Source organism: Oncorhynchus mykiss, chromosome 13 (assembly GCF_013265735.2).
Source record: "Oncorhynchus mykiss isolate Arlee chromosome 13, USDA_OmykA_1.1, whole genome shotgun sequence".
NCBI classification, from domain to species: Eukaryota; Metazoa; Chordata; class Actinopteri; order Salmoniformes; family Salmonidae; genus Oncorhynchus; species Oncorhynchus mykiss.
In genome coordinates, this window is record NC_048577.1 from 39155730 (window position 1) to 39175609 (window position 19880).

The 19880-nt window shown below is 41.8% G+C and overlaps 1 protein-coding gene across 8 annotated transcripts in view; it reads right to left on the minus strand.

Annotated features, from left to right (window-relative positions):
• LOC110486310 (axin-1) overlaps window positions 1-19880 on the minus strand; it is a 46076-nt gene that overhangs the window by 18810 nt on the left and 7386 nt on the right. For 3 of the 8 annotated variants that reach the window (XM_036941022.1, XM_036941023.1, XM_036941024.1), the window contains 2 exons: window positions 16253-16450; window positions 5273-6247 (listed from right to left, as the gene is read on the minus strand). In XM_036941022.1, the coding sequence (XP_036796917.1) occupies window positions 5273-6168 (896 nt within the window). In that variant the 5' untranslated portion in view covers window positions 6169-6247; window positions 16253-16450. Of the gene's footprint in view, window positions 1-5272; window positions 6248-9355; window positions 9541-16252; window positions 16451-19880 lie in introns of those variants that run through there. The other 5 variants (XM_036941025.1, XM_036941019.1, XM_036941026.1 and 2 more) reach the window with 4 other exon arrangements.

Below are 19880 nucleotides of genomic sequence, written 5' to 3' on the forward strand. Positions count from 1 at the left end.
TTCGTTAAGAACAGGTGTACAGTCATACTTTCTGAACAGAGTCCTGTCCATCAACCATAAGTCCTATCAGCTTTTATCACTGGAAAAGAGATTACAGTTTAATACTAAAGCACTCTAGTCATTAAATGATGCTTATGGCCTTTTTGCATTTTCCGTCCATAAACACAGTCAGCAGTAAACCATTACATAATCTGCCCTTCAAAGGAAGTCTACTGAATTACCCATGGCGAACATGCATGACATTTGCTTTCAGCTTACAAGCCAAATCTAACAAAACATGAAATGTCATAACGTGAACAACTAAGAAAAGAAGGGAAAGAGCTCAGATGAGTACTTCATTTGGAATAGTCAGCAATTTTGCAAAAAAAAAGTGAGTTTCCATTGAAGTCAAAAATGACTCAATATAAAAAAAATTAAATAAAAAGTTGAGTAGTAAAAATCGATTCACTTCTCAAAACAGAGGCTCTGAGGAGAACACTTCTTTGCTCCGGATGCTCTAAAAAAAAACTGCTTTGAGGGACAAAACCCACACCATGACGGCATCCCTCATGCTACATTTATCAAACAAAAACAAGTCCAACCAATACGAGCCGTCAATGCATAGAAATGTACATTTTGTGGCTGCGGTGCAACGTGGTTGTGGATAACGACAACGTTATATGGCCACGGTTTCAAATGAGTGGGATTCATTTACAAGAAGGAGCGTTACGAGAGGAAATGCAACTGAAAGGGGCAGCTGCAGGAGGCCACAGTGTTTTAAGGAGTGTGCACGGCACGGGAGCGAGCGCCAAGCAGGAAGCCTCCTTTCTACCAGGGTTTCCCCTTGACCTGGAAGCCTGCTTCCTCCTAGAAACCAGGGCTTCCAATTCTAAAACCTGGCTGTGTTCTCTCTTCAGGGCACCACGTGGAAAATGGCAGCCTCCTACCAGAACCTGAACCATCCATCCTACTGACTGGTAGTGAGGCATCTGTTTATGAGCCGAGCAGCTCTCGGATTACTGCAGCCTCTGATGATTATTCCCAGGCAGCACTCAAGCCCATGATCTAGAATCTTCTCATGATTGAAGCAGCAGCCATGATGTCAATGCTCACAGAATCACAGAGAGAGAGCAAAGAGACGGAGGTGAGAGATGCTTTCAAACTAACACTGGTTTCATCATGGTTGATTTTTTTCTGCTGTTTAGCTATGACAGTGTGGGTGCACAGCTGTAAATGGATGACATTTCATCACGTTTCTTACGACCGACGAGTAGGCCAGATGGCTTTCGATGAACATGAGGAAATACCCGAGTGCAACAGCAGCACTGGCCAAAACATTACTCATACCGCTCAGAAAGCCCATCAAAACATAATCCGTACCTTTGAATACCCTTGTCCTGAAAAACTTAATTAAATTGTCCTCCTGGTGCACAGTGATCGAAGCTCAATGCCAAATCATTAGATGTAGGGCCTTTTGTTGTTCCAATGACCTGGGCATTTCTTTGGACCGAGAGAATAATTACTGGTCCTTTATCACTCCCCTTTACATTGGAGTGCAGCCACCCCTGGATCACCACTGATTGGTTTATCAAAGCCCTGCCCATACACAGCAACATACAGTTGAAGTCGGAAGTTTACATACACGTAGGTTTGAGTCATTAAACCTCGTTTTTCAACCACTCCACAAATTTCTTGTTAACAAACTATAGGTTTTGGCAAGTAGGTTAGGACATCTACTTTGAGCATGACAAGTCATTTTTCCAACAATGTGTTTACAGACAGATTATTTCACTTATAATTCATTGTATCACAATTCCAGTGGGTCAGAAGTTTACATACACTAAGTTGACTGTGCCTTTAAACAGCTTGGAAATTTCCAGAACATTATGTCATGGCTTTAGAACCTTCTGATAGGCTAATTGAGGCTAATTGCCATTATTTGAGTCCATAGGAGGTGTACCTGTGGATGTATTTCAAGGCAATCCTTCAAACTCAGTGCCTCTTTGCTTGACATCATGGGAAAATAAATTTAAAAAATCAGGCAATAATTTTTTTTTTGTAGATCTCCATAAGTCTGGCTCATCCTTGGGAGCAATTTCCAAATGCCTGAAGGTACCATGTTAATCTGTACAAACAATAGTACACAAGTATAAACACCATAGGACAACGCAGCCGTCATACCGCTCAGGAAGACGACACGTTCCGTCTCCTAGAGATGAACGTACTTTGGTGCGAAAAGTGCAAATCAATCCCAGAACAACAGCAAAGGACCTTGTGAAGAAGCTGGAGGAAACAGGTACAAAAGTATCTATATCCACAGTAAAACGAGTCCTATATCGACATAACTTCAAAGGCTGCTCAGCAGGGAAGAAGCCACTGCTCCAAAACCGCCATCAAAAAGCCACGGTTTGCAACTGCACATGGGGACAAAGATCGTACTTTTTGGAGAAATGTCCTCTGGTCTAATGAAACAAAAACAGAACAGTTTGGCCATAATGACCATTGTCATGTTTGGAGGAAAAAGGGGGAGGCTTGCAAGCTGAAGAATACCATCTCACCCGTGAAGCACGGGGGTGGCAGCATCATGTTGTGGTGCACTTCACAAAAAAAATGTATGTGGATATATTGAAGCAATATCTCAAGACATCAGTCAGGAAGTTAAAGCTTGGTCGCAAATGGGTCTTCCAAATGGGCAATGACCCCAAGCATACTTCCAAAGTTGTGGAAAATGGCTTAAAGACAACAAAGTCAAGGTATTGGAGTGCCCATCACAAAGCCCTGACCTCAATCCTATAGAACATTTGTGGGTAGAACTGAAAAAGTGTGTGAGAGCAAGGAGTCCTACAAACCGGACTCAGTTACACCAGCTCTGTCAGGAAGAATGGGCCAAAATTCACCCAACTTATTGTGGGAAGCTTGTGGAAGACTACCCGAAATGTTTGACCTAAGTTAAAACATTTAAAAGGCAATGCTACCAAATACTAATTGAGTGTATGTAAACTTCTGACCCACTGGGAATGTGATGAAAAAAATAAAAGCTGAAAATAATCACTACTATTATTCTGACATTTCACATTCTTAAAATAAAGTGGTGATCCTAACTAACCTAAGACAGGGATTTTTTTACTAGGATTAAATGTCAGGAATTGTGAAAAACTGAGTTTAAATGTATTTGGCTAAGGTGTACGTAAACTTCTGACTGTAGGTGAAGGAATCAGACCTGCTAACAGCTAAGTTACTCATTACATTCTCTCTACAATTACTCTGAAGATGACATGGTTATATAAAAATTGAGGTTATATATATCTAACCTGTTCATACCAGAAATTGTCATTGAGGTAAACCATCTAAACTACTTTCCGAGGGAGACCTGGAGAGAGAAGGGGCACCAGGAGAAAGGTTCCCGGTGGAAAATGAGTCAGGGGTGAATTGAATGAGTTGACAGACAGGTTGAAATGAGTCTTTCAGAATGAACAGGTTCATATAAAATGTGTATTCATGCTCATCATAGCACGTACACATATTCAGAGAGCTTTGTCTCTACAAGAACAGTGACTGGCTGAGGCCATCACCTGCTTGTCTGAGAACAACGCACAAATATCCCGCAACGTCTTTTTGTGCATTACTACACAACTGTGAAAAAAACGTGTTTTTCTCCATATTCATCTTCACTACCGAGCTGCTCCCTTTTAATTCCCTGGCTTCTGGTCTTCACACATTAAAAGACATCTGACTGCTGCAAAATTTAGTTGCACAAAACCCCGAAGGGTGATGCTAAAAGGCTATTTAAAAATGGAGGGTAATATTTTTTGTAATTTCCGCCAAATACTAGACCTAATGAAATAGTCATTTGAAAACAACCTCAAAAAATGCACTGCTCTCACTAATTAAAGCAAATCATATCCAGGGGCCATAGAATACACAATCAGAAGTAGGGTGGAGTGGGGAGTGTTTGTGGTTTTAAAATATCCTAGTCTTTCATTTTGTCACATTTATAGGCCAGCTGGAAATGAGAAAAGGCAACATAAAGGCCTATACACTATAACTATACTAAAAACACTGTTCGGAGCATCCAAATAGACTGAAGTCAGACAAAACAATATTCCTTAGCATAGGCCAATAGTCTAAACAATGTGCTATTTCTGAGTAGACCTATTTCCAAAATCACAACACTAGTCCTAAACTAAAACAAAGACTTGGAAACGTTACTTTTTTAGTCAGGCTAATTGAAGACGGATTTCAAGTCTTTCAGCCCTGCAACCACAACTCTTCAACACATTCTCTGCACAGAGTGCTACTGCATCTTCTGGTTTGTTGAAGACTGTTGATAGAAAAGTGGGTCAACTTCTAGGGATAGAATTCTGCAATCTTCAATCTCTGCACCAGACAATGCCAACAGTGAATATCCGTAAGCCCATCTGAAAAGTAAAAATGCTGTGTTCTTACATATTTCAGAGCAAGGCTAAATAAATCTGCAAAATCCCTCCGCGTATCCTTCTCACAACTGGTGATGATAGCAGCTTTGCTTAGTGACCAATATGGAACAAATTCAGAGATGTGTGAATATGTCTTTTAAAAAAAATATTGATATTTAATTCGCAGACTTTGGCAGGAACATTTAGAGGCCTAATCCTTTGCATAGTGGGCTAAAAAGCCCAGAGGCGCTGTTTCTGTTCCAACAGGACGAGGATTAGAGTTTTAAGTAGTCAGTCACATCGCACAATCCCATTCTGCGCAAATGAAATGACACAAGGCTGTGACACAAAGGTTTCTGTCAAATGTAACATAAGCATCATATTACTATTGATTAAAGAATGGAAGACAGATAAACAAGACCGTACTTTTACAATCCTATTTTAGTCATCCAGAAGAGAAATATCGGGACTGCTTCCTTTGACTTTCGGCTGCAGTTAAACCAGACTTCTCCATTTTCCACAGTCAAAAGAGAAATCACGTTGAGCTTTTCTCTGAGAGAACCTTTCTTCCACTAGAAAAGCCGGCCATTCACGGGACACCTGCGTGGGGAACACAAAGAGCGTCTGCCTCCACCTTCTAACAACCAGCAAATGCTCTCCCTCCGACCCCTGCCTCGCCATCACAGGTACTTAAAGGCCTCTGCCTGCACTGCATTCCTCTCACCTTAAGCTGTCCGCTGTGCTAAACTCAGAGACACTTTTCATCTCCAACTTCAGGCAGCACTCGGACAGAGGGGGGGAGGACAAGTTTATTTCTAATTCAGCACTTGCACAGAGAAGCTAGATAGTTATAGAGACTGGAGAGAGAGAGGATTTACCTGTACTCGTGACTGTCCTGGAATCTCTTGGTGCTGGTGACGCGTTGGGAAGCTGTCTCCTGAAGCAGCTTCTGAGTGAGCCGGTTGCTGGGAGTGGGATCACTCTCCTGCTGCTCCTCCAACTCGTGGTCACATCTCCACTCCTCGTCCTCGTTCAGCGTGGGCAAATACCCTGGTAAAACCTTCCCACCCCCAGAGACAGAGCTCTGGTCGCTGTAGAGCTTAGGGCTCTCCCCCCCAGTCCTGGTGTATTCCAGATAGATATCTGACTTGAGGAACAGCGGGTAGGTGTTCTCCTCCATCATAGTTTGAATCTCAGTCTGAGCCTGGTCAAACATGGCCGGGTCAATGTGCAGCCTCATCACACAGTCCTTGATGAAGCTCTTGGTGGCCGGTTTGATCTGTCTCGAGACTATTCCATTGTTGTCCAGGATGTACTTTTTATAAATGGCTTTCGCCAGTTTCAGCTTCTTCTCCTCGCCCTGGCCCTCGTTGGCCTCGAGCTTCCGGAAGCCAGTGCAGGCGAACCAGAAGTCCAACATGTCGGCACATTCCTCCTGCTTGAGGAACGTCCTGAACAGGTGGATACCATCCTGGTCGTCCAGGAGAGAGTGCAGGGACTCTGCCCACTTAAGGTAGGGCGGCGTGGGGGAGGCACTGCCCTCCGGCTCATAGCCCAGGTCCAGGTCAGGTCGTCTTGGCGTGGCCGTGGAGGCCTCGTTCTTGAGGCTCTTGAAAGAATAGAAGCCGTGGCTGTAGGGCCGTCCATCGCTGGACACCAGCTCTCCTTCCTCCCCAGGGACCGGGGGTCTGGGGGCATCCTCAGTGAAGCTGCCCCCCAGATCCACCAGGTAACCCCCCAACTTGTCGCCCACGCTCATGTTCACAGCGTCCATACACCCCGTCCCAGTACAGCCCACAGTGCAGAACGATCAGATCCACCCCTCTACTTATGCCACCGTGAAAGAATTTCTCCTGTAAGAAAAATACAAAAATAATGAGTGGAAGCTTTAAACACACGTTTAAACGTATTCACAGGCAATGACTCAAGACGTTTATTATCTCATTTTGACAACTTAGTAAAAAAGAACAAACGTTTGAGACAAATTGGAAATCCATTCAATACTGAGAAAATAAAAGCAGACTGAATATCTATGTCTAAGCATAGAATTCACACAAGTCTAATATTTCAAAAAGAAATCCTGCCAAAACAGAGATGCCATAAATTATTTCATTGCTCACATCGATAGCACCCATTTAAAAGGTTGAAAAAATATTTTGACTACTAAGAAATAAAATTCAATATCCCCTAAAGCAAAGGGCATTGAAGAAATCGATACTCACGAAAAAAAGTGATCTGTGTGTCATGTGTTCACACAGATTAGCACGTTCCATTAATGACTCCCTACAGCAATACCTTAACATCAGAAGATTCTAGAATATATTTTTATTGTTGGGTTTCTGAACTGCAGCTAGGCTATATGTTAGTGTGAATGAAATCTATTCTATAAAATACAGCGGTAGCGAAAATTAAGAACACCATTTCAGATATAGCCTAACTGCTTCATCACAATCCTATTGAATGTATTTCTGACTTGGAATGGTTGGCTGAAAATAACTGAACGGAAAAGGGTTATGGACACCCAGTAGTAGGGTGCCTCTTCCTTCCATTCTTTAAAACTGTCAGGTTCTTATTTTGTTGTTTTTTCCTGTAAGTAGAGACAGATGTGCACATCGACCCCTCTTCACTATTGAAAATAAACGTGCACGTTTGACATGTGTCATGTAAAGGACACAGAGAACAAAAACTCCACTTGAGGCCACTGATGACAGACACAGATCCGAGCAGTGTACTACAGGAGCCGACCCTGAGCATGAAATAGAGCGACAAGGGCAGAGCATTCTGGAGGTTAAAAGAGGAACTGCGGGGTGCAGGCAGAGCCCAATCTGCCATGACTGTGACCACGGCTGCTGTGTGTGGTGAATGCAGCCAGGCAGGCACTCCGACTGATCATATCAGAGGACGACCTTGAGTCAAATATTTTCAGTCCCTGCTGAGACCTGGAGGAAGTGGCCCTCCCCTGTGGCTGTCCGGGAACTATGGAGTGGACAGACAGGGTATTTTACACATCACAGTGCAAGGAAACACTAACTATACTCAATCTCTCCTTTTCACCTTGACAGAGATGATGAATCTACACAAAAATGTGATACGCTCAATTCTAGTAGCAGGAGTAGTACTTCTCTTTAAATGTTACATTTCAAGATTCTCAATATCTTTAGAATGTCCTCATCTATCTAGACACCAACTGACCTAGAATGTCAGCTCATACAAATACCTGGGTATCTGGCACTATCGTTCCACACACAAATCAATAATCTTCAAGCAAAGGTCAAGTCCAGACTCGGCTTTCTCTACCAGAACAAATCTCAATTCACACACAGTGTTAAACGCACCATGGTCCAAATGACAATACTCCCATCCTGGATAGTGGTGATGTCATCTACAATATGGCCCCAAAGTCCACCCTCAATAAACTGGACGTACTTTACCACTTTGCCATAAGCTTTGTCACTAGTGCCCCATTCCAAACCCATCACTGTGACTTATAAGTCATTCATTAACTACATGTATGACATAAAACACACTGGCTCACATTCATATACAAATCCCTCCTCGGCAAGACCTCCCTTTATCTCAGCTCACTATACTAAGACTCCACACCACCAACAACCTGAGATCCAGCAATTACATCAACCTGGCAATCCCCAAGACACTCAGTATCTTTGGTGAAAATGCTGTTCAATTACCTGCTGCTAGAGACTGGACCATGCTACAAAAAAAACGCTAAAGCTATGCTATTTTGAGCCAACTGGTACTTTTAAAAACAAACTGTCTGAGATTTTAACTGATAACGGCATGTGTTTTCCCAGTGCCTCTTAATTAAATGCTGCATATTACTCAATCTCTTGCTGACTGGGCATTGTGTGTACTTTTGACTGTTGTATCTATGATATTGTTTCACCTATTTGTGTGTTATACGTGCTGCGCCTGCTACCTGAGAGGTCTCATTGTAAAATAAGAATTTGATCGTTATAGACACAGTAGGTGTGGACGTTAGCTAATGGCAACTGCTTTGACTACTGGGCATTAGTTCAGCCAACTGCTCAGAATGATTTGTGCAAACATTATACGCAATTGGTCATGTCAAAATCAAACCCTAAATCTAAGTTCCCCTCTTCACTGCATCAATTAAACGGCTCAATTTAAAATTCAGGGGGAAAAGCTTAGGTGTGAATTCGTTGTGGGATTCGTTTTTCCATTCTCAACTTCCACTGTGTACAATACCAAAACAACACTGTTGGAATCAATTAACTTAGCAACATAGCCTTCCAGCAACAACGTAACAAACACGTTAGGAAGCTGACGTTATACTGGAACAAAATAAAAGTAACAATATTGATGCTGAAATTCTATTAAACCACAATGTAGCCTACGTAGTAGCACATTTACCAAAATAGCAAGATCACATTATCAAGAACAGGCTGTGATATGATTCCAACTGTGAACACGTAGACCGTGCAAGCATTACCATGTGCACATTCACAAATACTGTGTTGCGGTCTTCAGTTTCGTAATATGCACGTACATTTCCAAAGAGTGTAATCTGTATTACTACACCCATTCCCTACCATCCCTAATGCTTTGAAGTGATCACCACATTCATTGCATTCATGTCTTGGCCTCTGAGTATGAGCAGCACAGCAGCAGAAACGGATGGGGGAGGGGAGGCAGAAACAAACTCCGTGCACACAGCCAGGCCCTTCCGCAGCCGACCGACTAGTACACAACTTTGCAACACTATTTGCCTACTAAAATGGAAGTATCTTAGGTAATGAATGTTCAGAGTTGTTCACGACCAACACCCCACCACCATTCAGAATCGATAAAAGACGCAGCAGAGATAGAACACTCGATCTCGGAATTGACTAGCCCACACACACAGCAAAGCGATGGCACATATCATCTCCGGCTACCGCAATCCCAAACCATGAGCTGAAAAAAAGTACTCTGTACTTCACCTGTGAAAACCTACTTGCCGTTTTCGAGTGCATCGGGAATCTTTGCTTGTACAGCTCACTGTGAATCGTGTCATAGATGCGAATGGGAAGAGTTTAAAAATAACAAAGAAAACAGTCCGCTCTCCACCTCTCCATGACTGTCTCTCACTCCTGTCTGTGTGGTGGTTCAGAAGATGTACAGCGCCACGAGCGTTCAAAAAACATACTGCCGCGGTGTGGAAGAAGGGGGGGGGGGGGGGACCTGAACTGGGGGGGACCTGAACTGGAGGGAGAGGGATGATGTGCATTCTCTTCAAATATTCTACATTGTAGCTAGGCTTTCTCTACCCAGACGACAATATATTTTATCACACGTGTTGATGATAATAAAGACAACCTGATCAAACCATCTAAACAAATCAAAAGCCTAGAATGATAATGCTACATCTATACCGTTATTTGGAAATCATTTGGCAGAAAAGGGTCAAATGAAAACGCTCGTATCAGGGGGGGGGGGGTATGTATAAGCGATATTCTTACAGAGATAAACATAACATTTGTGAGGAGAGGAACAATGGCGCATGTAAAAGCAGATGATGTGGCAATAAGAGACTGTCGACCACCTGTCTCTATACGAATGCTATTTACAATATTTTCACAAGAGCTGTTGCCAAGGAACTGTTTTGAGAATATAGATTCAAAAAGGCAAGTAATAATTTAATGTGGTTGTCCTTTGCCCCTGTTATTTTATGTATACGGCTGGTACAGAATAATGAAGAATGGAGTTATTGTGTTTGCCTGCTGCCACTGTACTGTGGTTAGTTCACTTTGAAAATGTCCGTGAAACATCAATATCAACACACGGGGAATATGAACGTGGAGTGCAGCTTATCTACTTTGAATGTCACACAAGAAGAGCCAGAGAGAGGTCTATTATCACCATATGTCCACTACATTACAACAGCCAATGAATTATTGTATCTTATCATTTAATTCTATCAGCTCTGTCAGAGTTTACCAAAGAGAAATGCAGGGTGGTATGATGGCACTCTTTAACTCTTCCAGCTCCATTCTCACAGCTTGTAAAGAGATAAAGATCAAAGGTATGCCCGTGATTGTATTCCTCCACCTGAACCAAAGGATAGAAATGCTTAGACAAAAGTTAATGCAGGTGCCTTTCAACTTGCTATTCGAATCTTTAGCCCCCTTTAAGAAATGCACAAGGGAGTAAGAATTAACGTGTATTTTTACTGGAATGTATATTTGCAAGGGCAATGTGTGTTTTGACTGTGTATCACACGCGGTGTGTTGATCTAGACCTGCAAACTAGCTGCACATTCCTGCAAACAATCAGGTCTGTAATCTCAAGGCTTTACTGTACTGAGATCAAAGGCCATTGGAATGCAGAAAGCCATTACTGGTCTTGATGGTTTGATTAGATTAGATCGTTCAAAAAGTACAGAGAATGACTGTACATATTTTTCAACTACATTATATTTTAGGGGGGATTTGACACCTGCACTGCAACAGAATGAGCCAACACAAATCTGGCATATGTGCAGCCCTTCAAGATTTGGAGGTCCTGGTGTTGTGTAAAATGATCAGAGTAAACAACATCTTGAGGTATACTTAGTTACACCCAGTGTTGTTGTAACCTGGTTGAGGTTAGATATGACTGTATGTGCTTCAAGACACATTTTATTAAGGAGATTCTCTGTGTACTTTTGTATACTTGTTAGCCAGTAGTTCTGAAAGTATCACTCAGGAGCCAAAAGTGGTCCCCGAAAATTGCGTACTACGTCACATATGTGCAGATATGTGCACCAAGTAATTGCTCTCTCTCTCTCCTGTGTCCACAGAGCCGTTGGGCATGCCCTGCAATCTCATTGGGTAATGCTGGGCAGGACTCTTCCTAGCTGTCACTCAAATGCAAGGGGCTAGAGCTCATTGGCTAGAACTCCAATTGGTAGTGGGCTGGCCCACGTGGTGGGAAATGTGCATGACATAAGTAATTTTTCCAACATTTGTTTACAGACAGATTATTTCACTTATAATTCACTGTATCACAATTCCAGTGGGTCAGAAGTCTAAATTGACTGTGCCTTTAAATAACTTGGAAAATTCCAGAAAAGGATGTCATGGCTTTAGAAGCTTCTGATAGGCTAATTGACATCATTTGAGTCAATTGGAGGTGTGTCTGTGGATGTATTTCAAGGCCAACCTTCAAACTCAGTGTCTCTTTGCTTGACATCATGGGAAAATCAAAATAAATCAGCCCAAAAAATTAATTGTAGACCTCCACAAGTCTGGCTCACCCCTTGGGAGCATTTTCCAAACGCCAAAAGGTTCTACACTCATCTGTGCAAAAAATAGTACACAAGTATAAACACCATGGGACTATGCAGCCGTCATAACGCTCAGGAAGGAGACGCGTTCTGTTTCCTAGAGATGAACGTACTTTGGTGTGAAAAGTGCAAATCAATCCCAGAACAACAGCAAAGGACCTTTTGAAGATGCTGGAGGTAAACAGGTACAAAAGTATCTGTATCCACAGTAAAACGAGTCCTATGTTGATATAACCTGAAAGGCCGCTCAGCAAGGAAGAAGCCACTGCTCCAAAACCGCCATAAAAAAGTCAGACTACAGTTTGCAATTGCACATGGGGGACAAAGATCGTACTTTTTGGAAAAATGTCCTCTTGTCTGATGAAACAAAAATAGAACTATGGCCATAATGACCATCGTTATGTTTGGAGGAAAAAGGGGGAGGCTTGCAAGTCAAAGAACACCATCCAAACCGTGAAGTACGGGGGTGGAAGCATCATGTTGTGGGGGTGCTTTGCTGCAGGAGGGACTGGTGCACTTCACAAAATAGATGGCATCATGAGGTAGGAAAATTATGTGGATATATTGAAGCAACATCTCAAGACATCAGTCAGGAAGTTAAAGCTTGGTCACAAATGGATCTTATAAATGGACAATGACCCCAAGCATACTTCCAAAGTTGTGGCAAAATGGCTTAAAGACAACACAATCAAGGTATTGGAGTGGCCATCACAAAGCCCTGACCTCAATCTTATAGAATATGTGTGGGCAGAACTGAAAAAGTGTGTGCGAGCAAGGAGGCCTACACACCTGACTCAGTTACACCAGCTCTGTCAGGAGGAATGGGCCAAAATTCACCCAACTTATTGTGTGACGCTTGTGGAAAGCTACCTGAAACATTTGACCCAAGTTAAACAATTTAAAGGCAATGCTACCAAATACTAATTGTGTATGTAAACTTCTGACCCACTGGGAATGTGATAAGAGAAATAAAAGCTGAAATAAATAATTCTCTACTATTATTCTGACATTTCACATTCTTAAAATAAAGTGGTGATCCTAACTGACCTAAGAAAGGGAATTTTTACTCTGATTAAATGTCAGGAATTGTGAAAAACTGTGTTTAAATATATTTGGCTAAGGTGTACAGTTGAAGTCGGAAGTTTACATTCACATTAGCCAAATATATTTAAACTCAGTTTTTAACAATTCCTGACATTTAATCCTAGTAAAAATTCCCTGTCTTAGATCAGTTAGGATCACCACTTTATTTTATCTTCTGAATTTTCCAAGCTGTTTAAAGGCAGTCAACTTAGTGTATGTAAACTTCTGACCCGCTGGAATTGTGAGACAGTGAATTATAAGTGAAATAATCTGTCTGTAAACAATTGTTGGAAAAATTATTTGTGTCATACACAAACCTAACCTAACCGACTTGCCAAAACTATAGTTTGTTAACAAGAAATTTGTGGAGTGGTTGAAAAACAATGACTCCAACCGAAGTGTATGTAAACGTCCAACTTCAACTGTCATTTCTATTCAATTAATGACACATTTGTCAACCAAAAATAATTATTTTGAAAAAAATAATAATAATAATTTCTCATCGGGCTGAATTTTGTGTGCACTTACAAAATACAAACGTGCTTTGACCTTGCTCAAGCTATTTGCTGGTATTTCTCAAGTGATCTTTTCTTGTTCATAAACTCTTTCACCTCCAATGGCAAAAAAAATGTAACAGTAAGGTGTGGGTCATGTACTGTAAATGATCTACTTTATATGATTGGCCTGGAGCCATCTTCTTCTGAGAATTTCGTGACCTCTTTTTTTTTTTTTCTTTGACTCTTCTTATCAGGTCAATTCATTTTTTATTGTTAAAAAAAAAAGTAAGATGGACAAATACGAAAGACTCTGAGAAATAAGTTGTATGAAGGTTCAATTCTTGTTATATTCTTTTGAGTCTTTGAAATGTAGATTTTATGGAACAATGGTGTGCCTCAAAATACACCACTGTGCAAGACAAATAAGATAAGGGTGATTCTATGGGAAGGTCAACCTGAACGTGTACAAATAAAGTTAGTCATTTCCAAATGAAACCACGTTGATAATTATTCTATATGTTGGAGTTCAAGCTTTATTTGACCAGTTTATGAAGGAAATTGCCTGAATTTGGACCATTACAGATTAGGCTGCCAAGACTCAAAAAAGGCTTTTCAGAAAGGGCTCACAGAGCTTATTTTTTTCCACTCACAGCTGTTCCTCCGTGTTAGTTATGAAGATGTTAATGAAGCAATACAGACCAACATTTTATTTTATGTTCTACTATCTTATAAAGATAGTGGGGTGACTGGGACAGGCAATGTAACATCAATCCAGGATTTTTTGTCGTTGTAAAACATGCACCATACATTGGATCATCTTGAAACTTCCTCTGTAAAGCCAACTTTCAACAAGGTTTCATATGGTCTATAATTGGGTTCTTACATTTCATTAGGAGTAACCTTTTTCAGCGCAATGATATCCTTAACATCCATAACGGTTGTGGATGTGATAGATATTGATGTTCACAGCCTTAGCTTCAGAAGCTTGTGAATCCACCACATTTTGTCTGCTTGTTCTGAGAAGTGTTCTTCAGACTTGCCCTGAAGTGATTGTTGATATCTTGAAAATGACGTGTTCTAGATAAGATTGTCTTGGATAATAAATTCTGATTTCTCATACAATGCAGTGCTGTTTTTTTTTTTTAGATAGAAAGATGAGAAGAGTGTATCAACAATTTTTTTGTCTTTTTCAAATGGAATATTGTTTCATGTGCATATTTTGTTGCAATATTTGTTTTTGTTTTTTTTAATACAAAAACATCTTATATTTGTGTCGACATTCAACGGGTCTGTATTGCTTCATTAACATCTCATCTACATAACTAACACTGAAGGAAAGCTGTATATGTTTAAAGATTAAAAAAATTAAATAAAAGTGGTGCCTGGCCTTGTATTCTATTCAGGCTGCCTCTAGTTATGTTTTTTTTTTATTATTATTTTTGTTATATTTGTACCCCTTTTTGTGATATCCAATTGCCGCACTGCTTCTTCACACAATGCTCGCTTAACCCGGAAGCCAGCCACACCGTACAGCTGGTGACCGTGTCAGCGTGCATTGGGCCCGGCCCGCCACAGGAGTCGCTGGGTGCGATGGGACAAGGACAAGCCGGCCTAACCTGGACAATGCTGGGCCAATTGTGAGCCACCTCTTGGGTCTCCTAGTCGCAGCCAGCTGCGACACAGCCTGGGATCGAGCCAGGATCTGTAGTGACACAGCTAGCACTGCGATGCAGTGCCTTAGACCGCTGTGCCACTCAGGATGCGTAGCATCAGTCTCCCCAAAAAGTGTGTCCATTTCATTTAACATCCATAACACTTCTTTTTATCTTTATTTCTCCAACATGCCAATATTTAGAAGTCCACTTTTAGAGGATGTACGCTCACCCCAACGGGTACTATACACACACACACATGAAACGTTTCATTTCTATTTTGTTTGTCCCGTCTGTGAGACATTAAAGCAGTTGCAGTTTCACTCAAGTGCACTATTATTCAACCGTTGTAGCCACAAGGGCACACAGCATGCCAGAGGTCTCAAATGACACAGAATGTCTGACTAGAGGAATTGTCTGTCAACATAGAGTGACTTGGAGTGCAGTGCCCCTGCGCTAATCACACCTCCTCTATGACACATGTACATGTATTCATTATGTAAGGGATAGGAGGCTATGCACTCTATGGAAACGAATGAACGACACACTGGCGGAGTGGAACTGACCTTCCACGGAGTTGCATTATTTTCCAGAGAACGCATAGAGCAATGAGTTGATTGTCCCTTCTATACCATGGCTGTAATTTAAGACATTTGCCGCTAGACGTGTTCATTTGCTGCTAGAAATGTGTTTAGCATCCACGCAAGTAGCTAGCAAGTCTACTAGATGGTAACCAAACAGTATTCTTAGTTTAGCTAACCAAACCATCGGTCCTAGCTTTCCATTATGAAAATCAAATTCAACAATGCCATTCATGTTTTCAATTCACTTTTGTTTTCAAAATTCTACCGCGCGCCATAGGGAAATAATGCACACTCTGGAATGCCCTGCAAGCCAATCAGAAACAAGTATTCAAACGTTGCCATGGTATAAGCAGTTATTACATGGAGTGTCGACATGGAGTGTCTACACATGACTGCACAGCAAGCAGTGTGCGGTGTGTGTAACATTTCCAAGAAATATGTTCAGAAGAGATACAGAAACAGCAGCAGAGTGGTGTGCTAGTAATAGAATGCTCTATTCTCTCGGTGAAGAAAACCATCTGAAAGACCACACCTAAACCATGGGCTATTCTATAGAGAGGAGGACATGCAGCACTGCTCACAGACATGCTGTATCTGCCTGACATCTGTGTCTCATTATAAATAAGAGCTCAAGTCTTAGGCTGCAGGCCCATGAGACTGAAGACATGATGAACAGGCTCGATATTGAAAAATGCCACAAGTTCTGTAATAAAATAAGAAAATATATGTCTTAATTATGTAAAGCAACATGCCTTACCTTCAGTAAAACGTTACTCCATTGTTTAACGGATTTCTCTCCTCCAATTTGACACCCATTTGCTGAGGCTCCCATTGCAATCTCATTGGATAAATCAGGTGCCAGTAAAGACAACATCTCTCTCAATACTAGCAAAATGAAGGTGCCTGCCCATGGGGAATCTTGCCATTCCAGGATGTATTTTTTATCCATTCGGTTCTGAAACAGAGGAACAAGAAAACATTTGGTTGCATTATCACCAAATATAAAATATTTTCAATTTGTCAACAATGCTCTGAGGATGTGAAATGCCAAGTAAAATGTTACTTGTGCTTTTATTTTTTAAAGTTTTGACACCTCACTCAAATAGAAATTGAAGAAATGCATAAACATCACATGAATTTATGCCATTATTTAGAGAATAAACCAGCATCTCAAAATAATATCTACAACCTGCCAGACACAGCACCTTGAAGGAGACGTACTGCTGTGCAGAAGCCCCCTACCCTTTTTTTAAAAACTCAAGTCTGTGTTAATTTCAATATTTCTCAGCTATGTAGCACTGTCATCCAGATAAGGAGCTATTTCAACATTACCTGGTGAATAATAACACAAGGTCTGTAGCAGTGTTCCCCAATTGAATGGAAACGGCAGAGCAGATCTCCCATCAGATGCCACCAGCAGCTGCATATACAGCCCTCTCCCTGGCCTTCCTGGGCCCTGGCTTTGATCGCTGGGCCCCCCACGGCGAACAAACCCCAGGCCTCCGGGATTCCAGGGAATACCAATTCAGCTCAACACCAGCTCACCAGCAAGATAAAAAAACGGAGAAGTTTGGGCGTAGTGCCAAGTGAATGGATACGATTTACACAGATTGCAGGAACTACCTTTGCAATTCTGCTCAGTCTTGCATAAAGTATTACATAAAGCCATTGAAGCTGCCTTCAAATAATCGTTAACCCTTACATGAATTTTATTTGGCTTGTGGCCACGTTCATTTTACATTATATCAATGTCGGCACAAAACGTATGGATATCATGTTCCCCCCATAGAGCAAACTTTTAGAATCATTTGACAGCTGTGTTTGGCAGTTTTCCTCTACTATGATGTGTAGGGATTGCGACTAGCAGCTGTAGATGCCAATCAGCTACCTGTTGATTGGCCTTGGGACTGATTGACAAATGACATGACAGGTGCAGGCTGCTAGTACCTGCCCCCTCTACAAGGCAGCTGACAAGCTAGTGAGGGGTGGGTGTGTTATTGACAGTAAGGGCTGTCTTCTGTCCCGCCCTCAAGGCAGAGCTGCCCTCAGAAAAAGTTTGAATAAGGAAAACTCCACTGAGTTTGTAATCACAAGTATAACCGGCATCAGTCTAACTTTTCCTGACCAATGCCAATTCCTCAGCAGCAAGGGTACAGTGAAGGTCCAACAAACCATTGTGTTATACGAAATCACATTTGCTTTGCAGGTATGGCAAATCTTGTCATCTGCCTTACAAGGTTTGGTTGGAATATACAGTTGATATGCAAGGGAAAGCACAGTGCAGTAACAAAAATAAAGATGGGGTACACATCAAGTTTGGTGTGGCAAGAGATTTTTACGTACCACCATTACCATGTACAGTGGGGAGAACAAGTATTTGATACACTGCCGATTTTGCAGGTTTTCCTACTTACAAAGCATGTAGAGGTCTGTAATGTTTATCATAGGTACACTTCAACTGTGAGAGACGGAATCAAAACATTTTTTTTAAGTAATTAATTTACATTTTATTGCATGACATAAGTATTTGATCACCTACCAACCAGTAAGAATTCCAGCTCTCACAGACCTGTTAGTTTTTCTTTAAGAAGCCCTCCTGTTCTCCACTCATTACCTGTATTAACTGCACCTGTTTGAACTCGTTACCTGTATAAAAGACACCTGTCCACACACTCAATCAAACAGACTCCAACCTCTCCACAATGGCCAAGACCAGGGAGCTGTGTAAGGACATCAGGAAAGAAATGTAGACCTGCACAAGGCTGAGATGGGCTACAGGACAATAGGCAAACAGCTTGGTGAGAAGGCAACAACTGTTGGCGCAATTATTAGAAAATGGAAGAAGTTCAAGATGACGGTCAATCACCCTCGGTCTGGGGCTCCATGCAAGATCTCACCTAGTGGGGCATCAATGATCATGAGGAAGGTGAGGGATCAGCCCAGAACTACACGGCAGGACCTGGTCAATGACCTGAAGAAAGCTGGGACCACAGTCTCAAAGGAAACCATTAGTAACACACTATGCCGTCATGGATTAAAATCCTGCAGTGCACGCAAGGTCCCCTTGCTCAAGCCAGCGCATGTTTTTTTTTTTTTATTTTTTATTTTACCTTTATTTAACCAGGCAAGTCAGTTAAGAACAAATTCTTATTTTCAATGACGGCCTGGGAACAGTGGGTTAACTGCCTGTTCAGGGGCAGAACGACAGATTTGTACCTTGTCAGCTCGGGGGTTTGAACTCGCAACCTTCGGGTTCCTAGTCCAACGCTCTAACCACTAGGCTACCCTGCCGCCCCAAGGACCGTCAAGGACCAGGACCGTCTGAAGTTTGCCAATGACCATCTGGATGATCCAGAGGAGGAATGGGAGAAGGTCATGTGGTCTGATTAGACCAAAAAGCTAAGTCCTCCTGGGGATCTGCCTTTTTACTGAAGTTGCTGGGAAATGACTGACAACACAGCTCTTAGCTCCCTCAGTAGATGGCTACTGGAGAACTTATTTGTATTGCTTTTAATCTTTTTAAATGAATATCTTATTAACACTTTGTTCTAGCTAGCTATTTGTGTAGGTAGCTATCAAGTAAACCCAATGATAAAGGCAACAACACTCGCCGTGTTTGGAGGAAGAAGAAGGATGAGTACAACCCCAAGAACACCATCCCAACCATGAAGCATGGAGGTGGAAACATAATTCTTTGGGGATGCTTTTCTGCAAAGGGGACAGGACGACTGCACCGTATTGAGGGGAGGATGGATGGGGCCATGTATCGCGAGATCTTGGCCAACAACCTCCTTCCCTTAGTAAAAGCATTGAATGGCTGGGTCTTCCAGCATGACAGCGACCCAAAACACACAGCCAGGGCAACTAAGGAGTGGCTCCGTAAGAAGCATCTCAAGGTCCTGGAATGTCCTAGCCAGTCTCCAGACCTGAACCCAATCGAAAATCTTTGGAGGGAGCTGAAAGTCCATATTGCCCAGCAACAGCCCCGAAACCTGAAGGATCTGGAGACGTATGGAGGAGTGGGCCAAAATCCCTGCTGCAGTGTGTGCAAACCTGGTCAAGAACTACAGGAAACATATGATCTCTGTAATTGCAAACAAAGGTTTCTGTACCAAATATTAAGTTCTGGTTTTCTGATGTATCAAATACTTATGTCGTGCAATAAAATGAATTACTTAAAAATCATACAATGTTATTTTCTGGATTTTTGTTTTAGATTCCGTCTCTCACAGTTGAAGTGTACCTATGATAAAAATGTCAGACCTCTACATGCTTTGTAAGTAGGGAAAACCTGCAAAATCGGCAGTGTATGCAATACTTGTTCTCCCCACTGTACCTAGGGAGTTTAAAGGTCTCTCCTTGACCTTTAAAATCATGACACCATG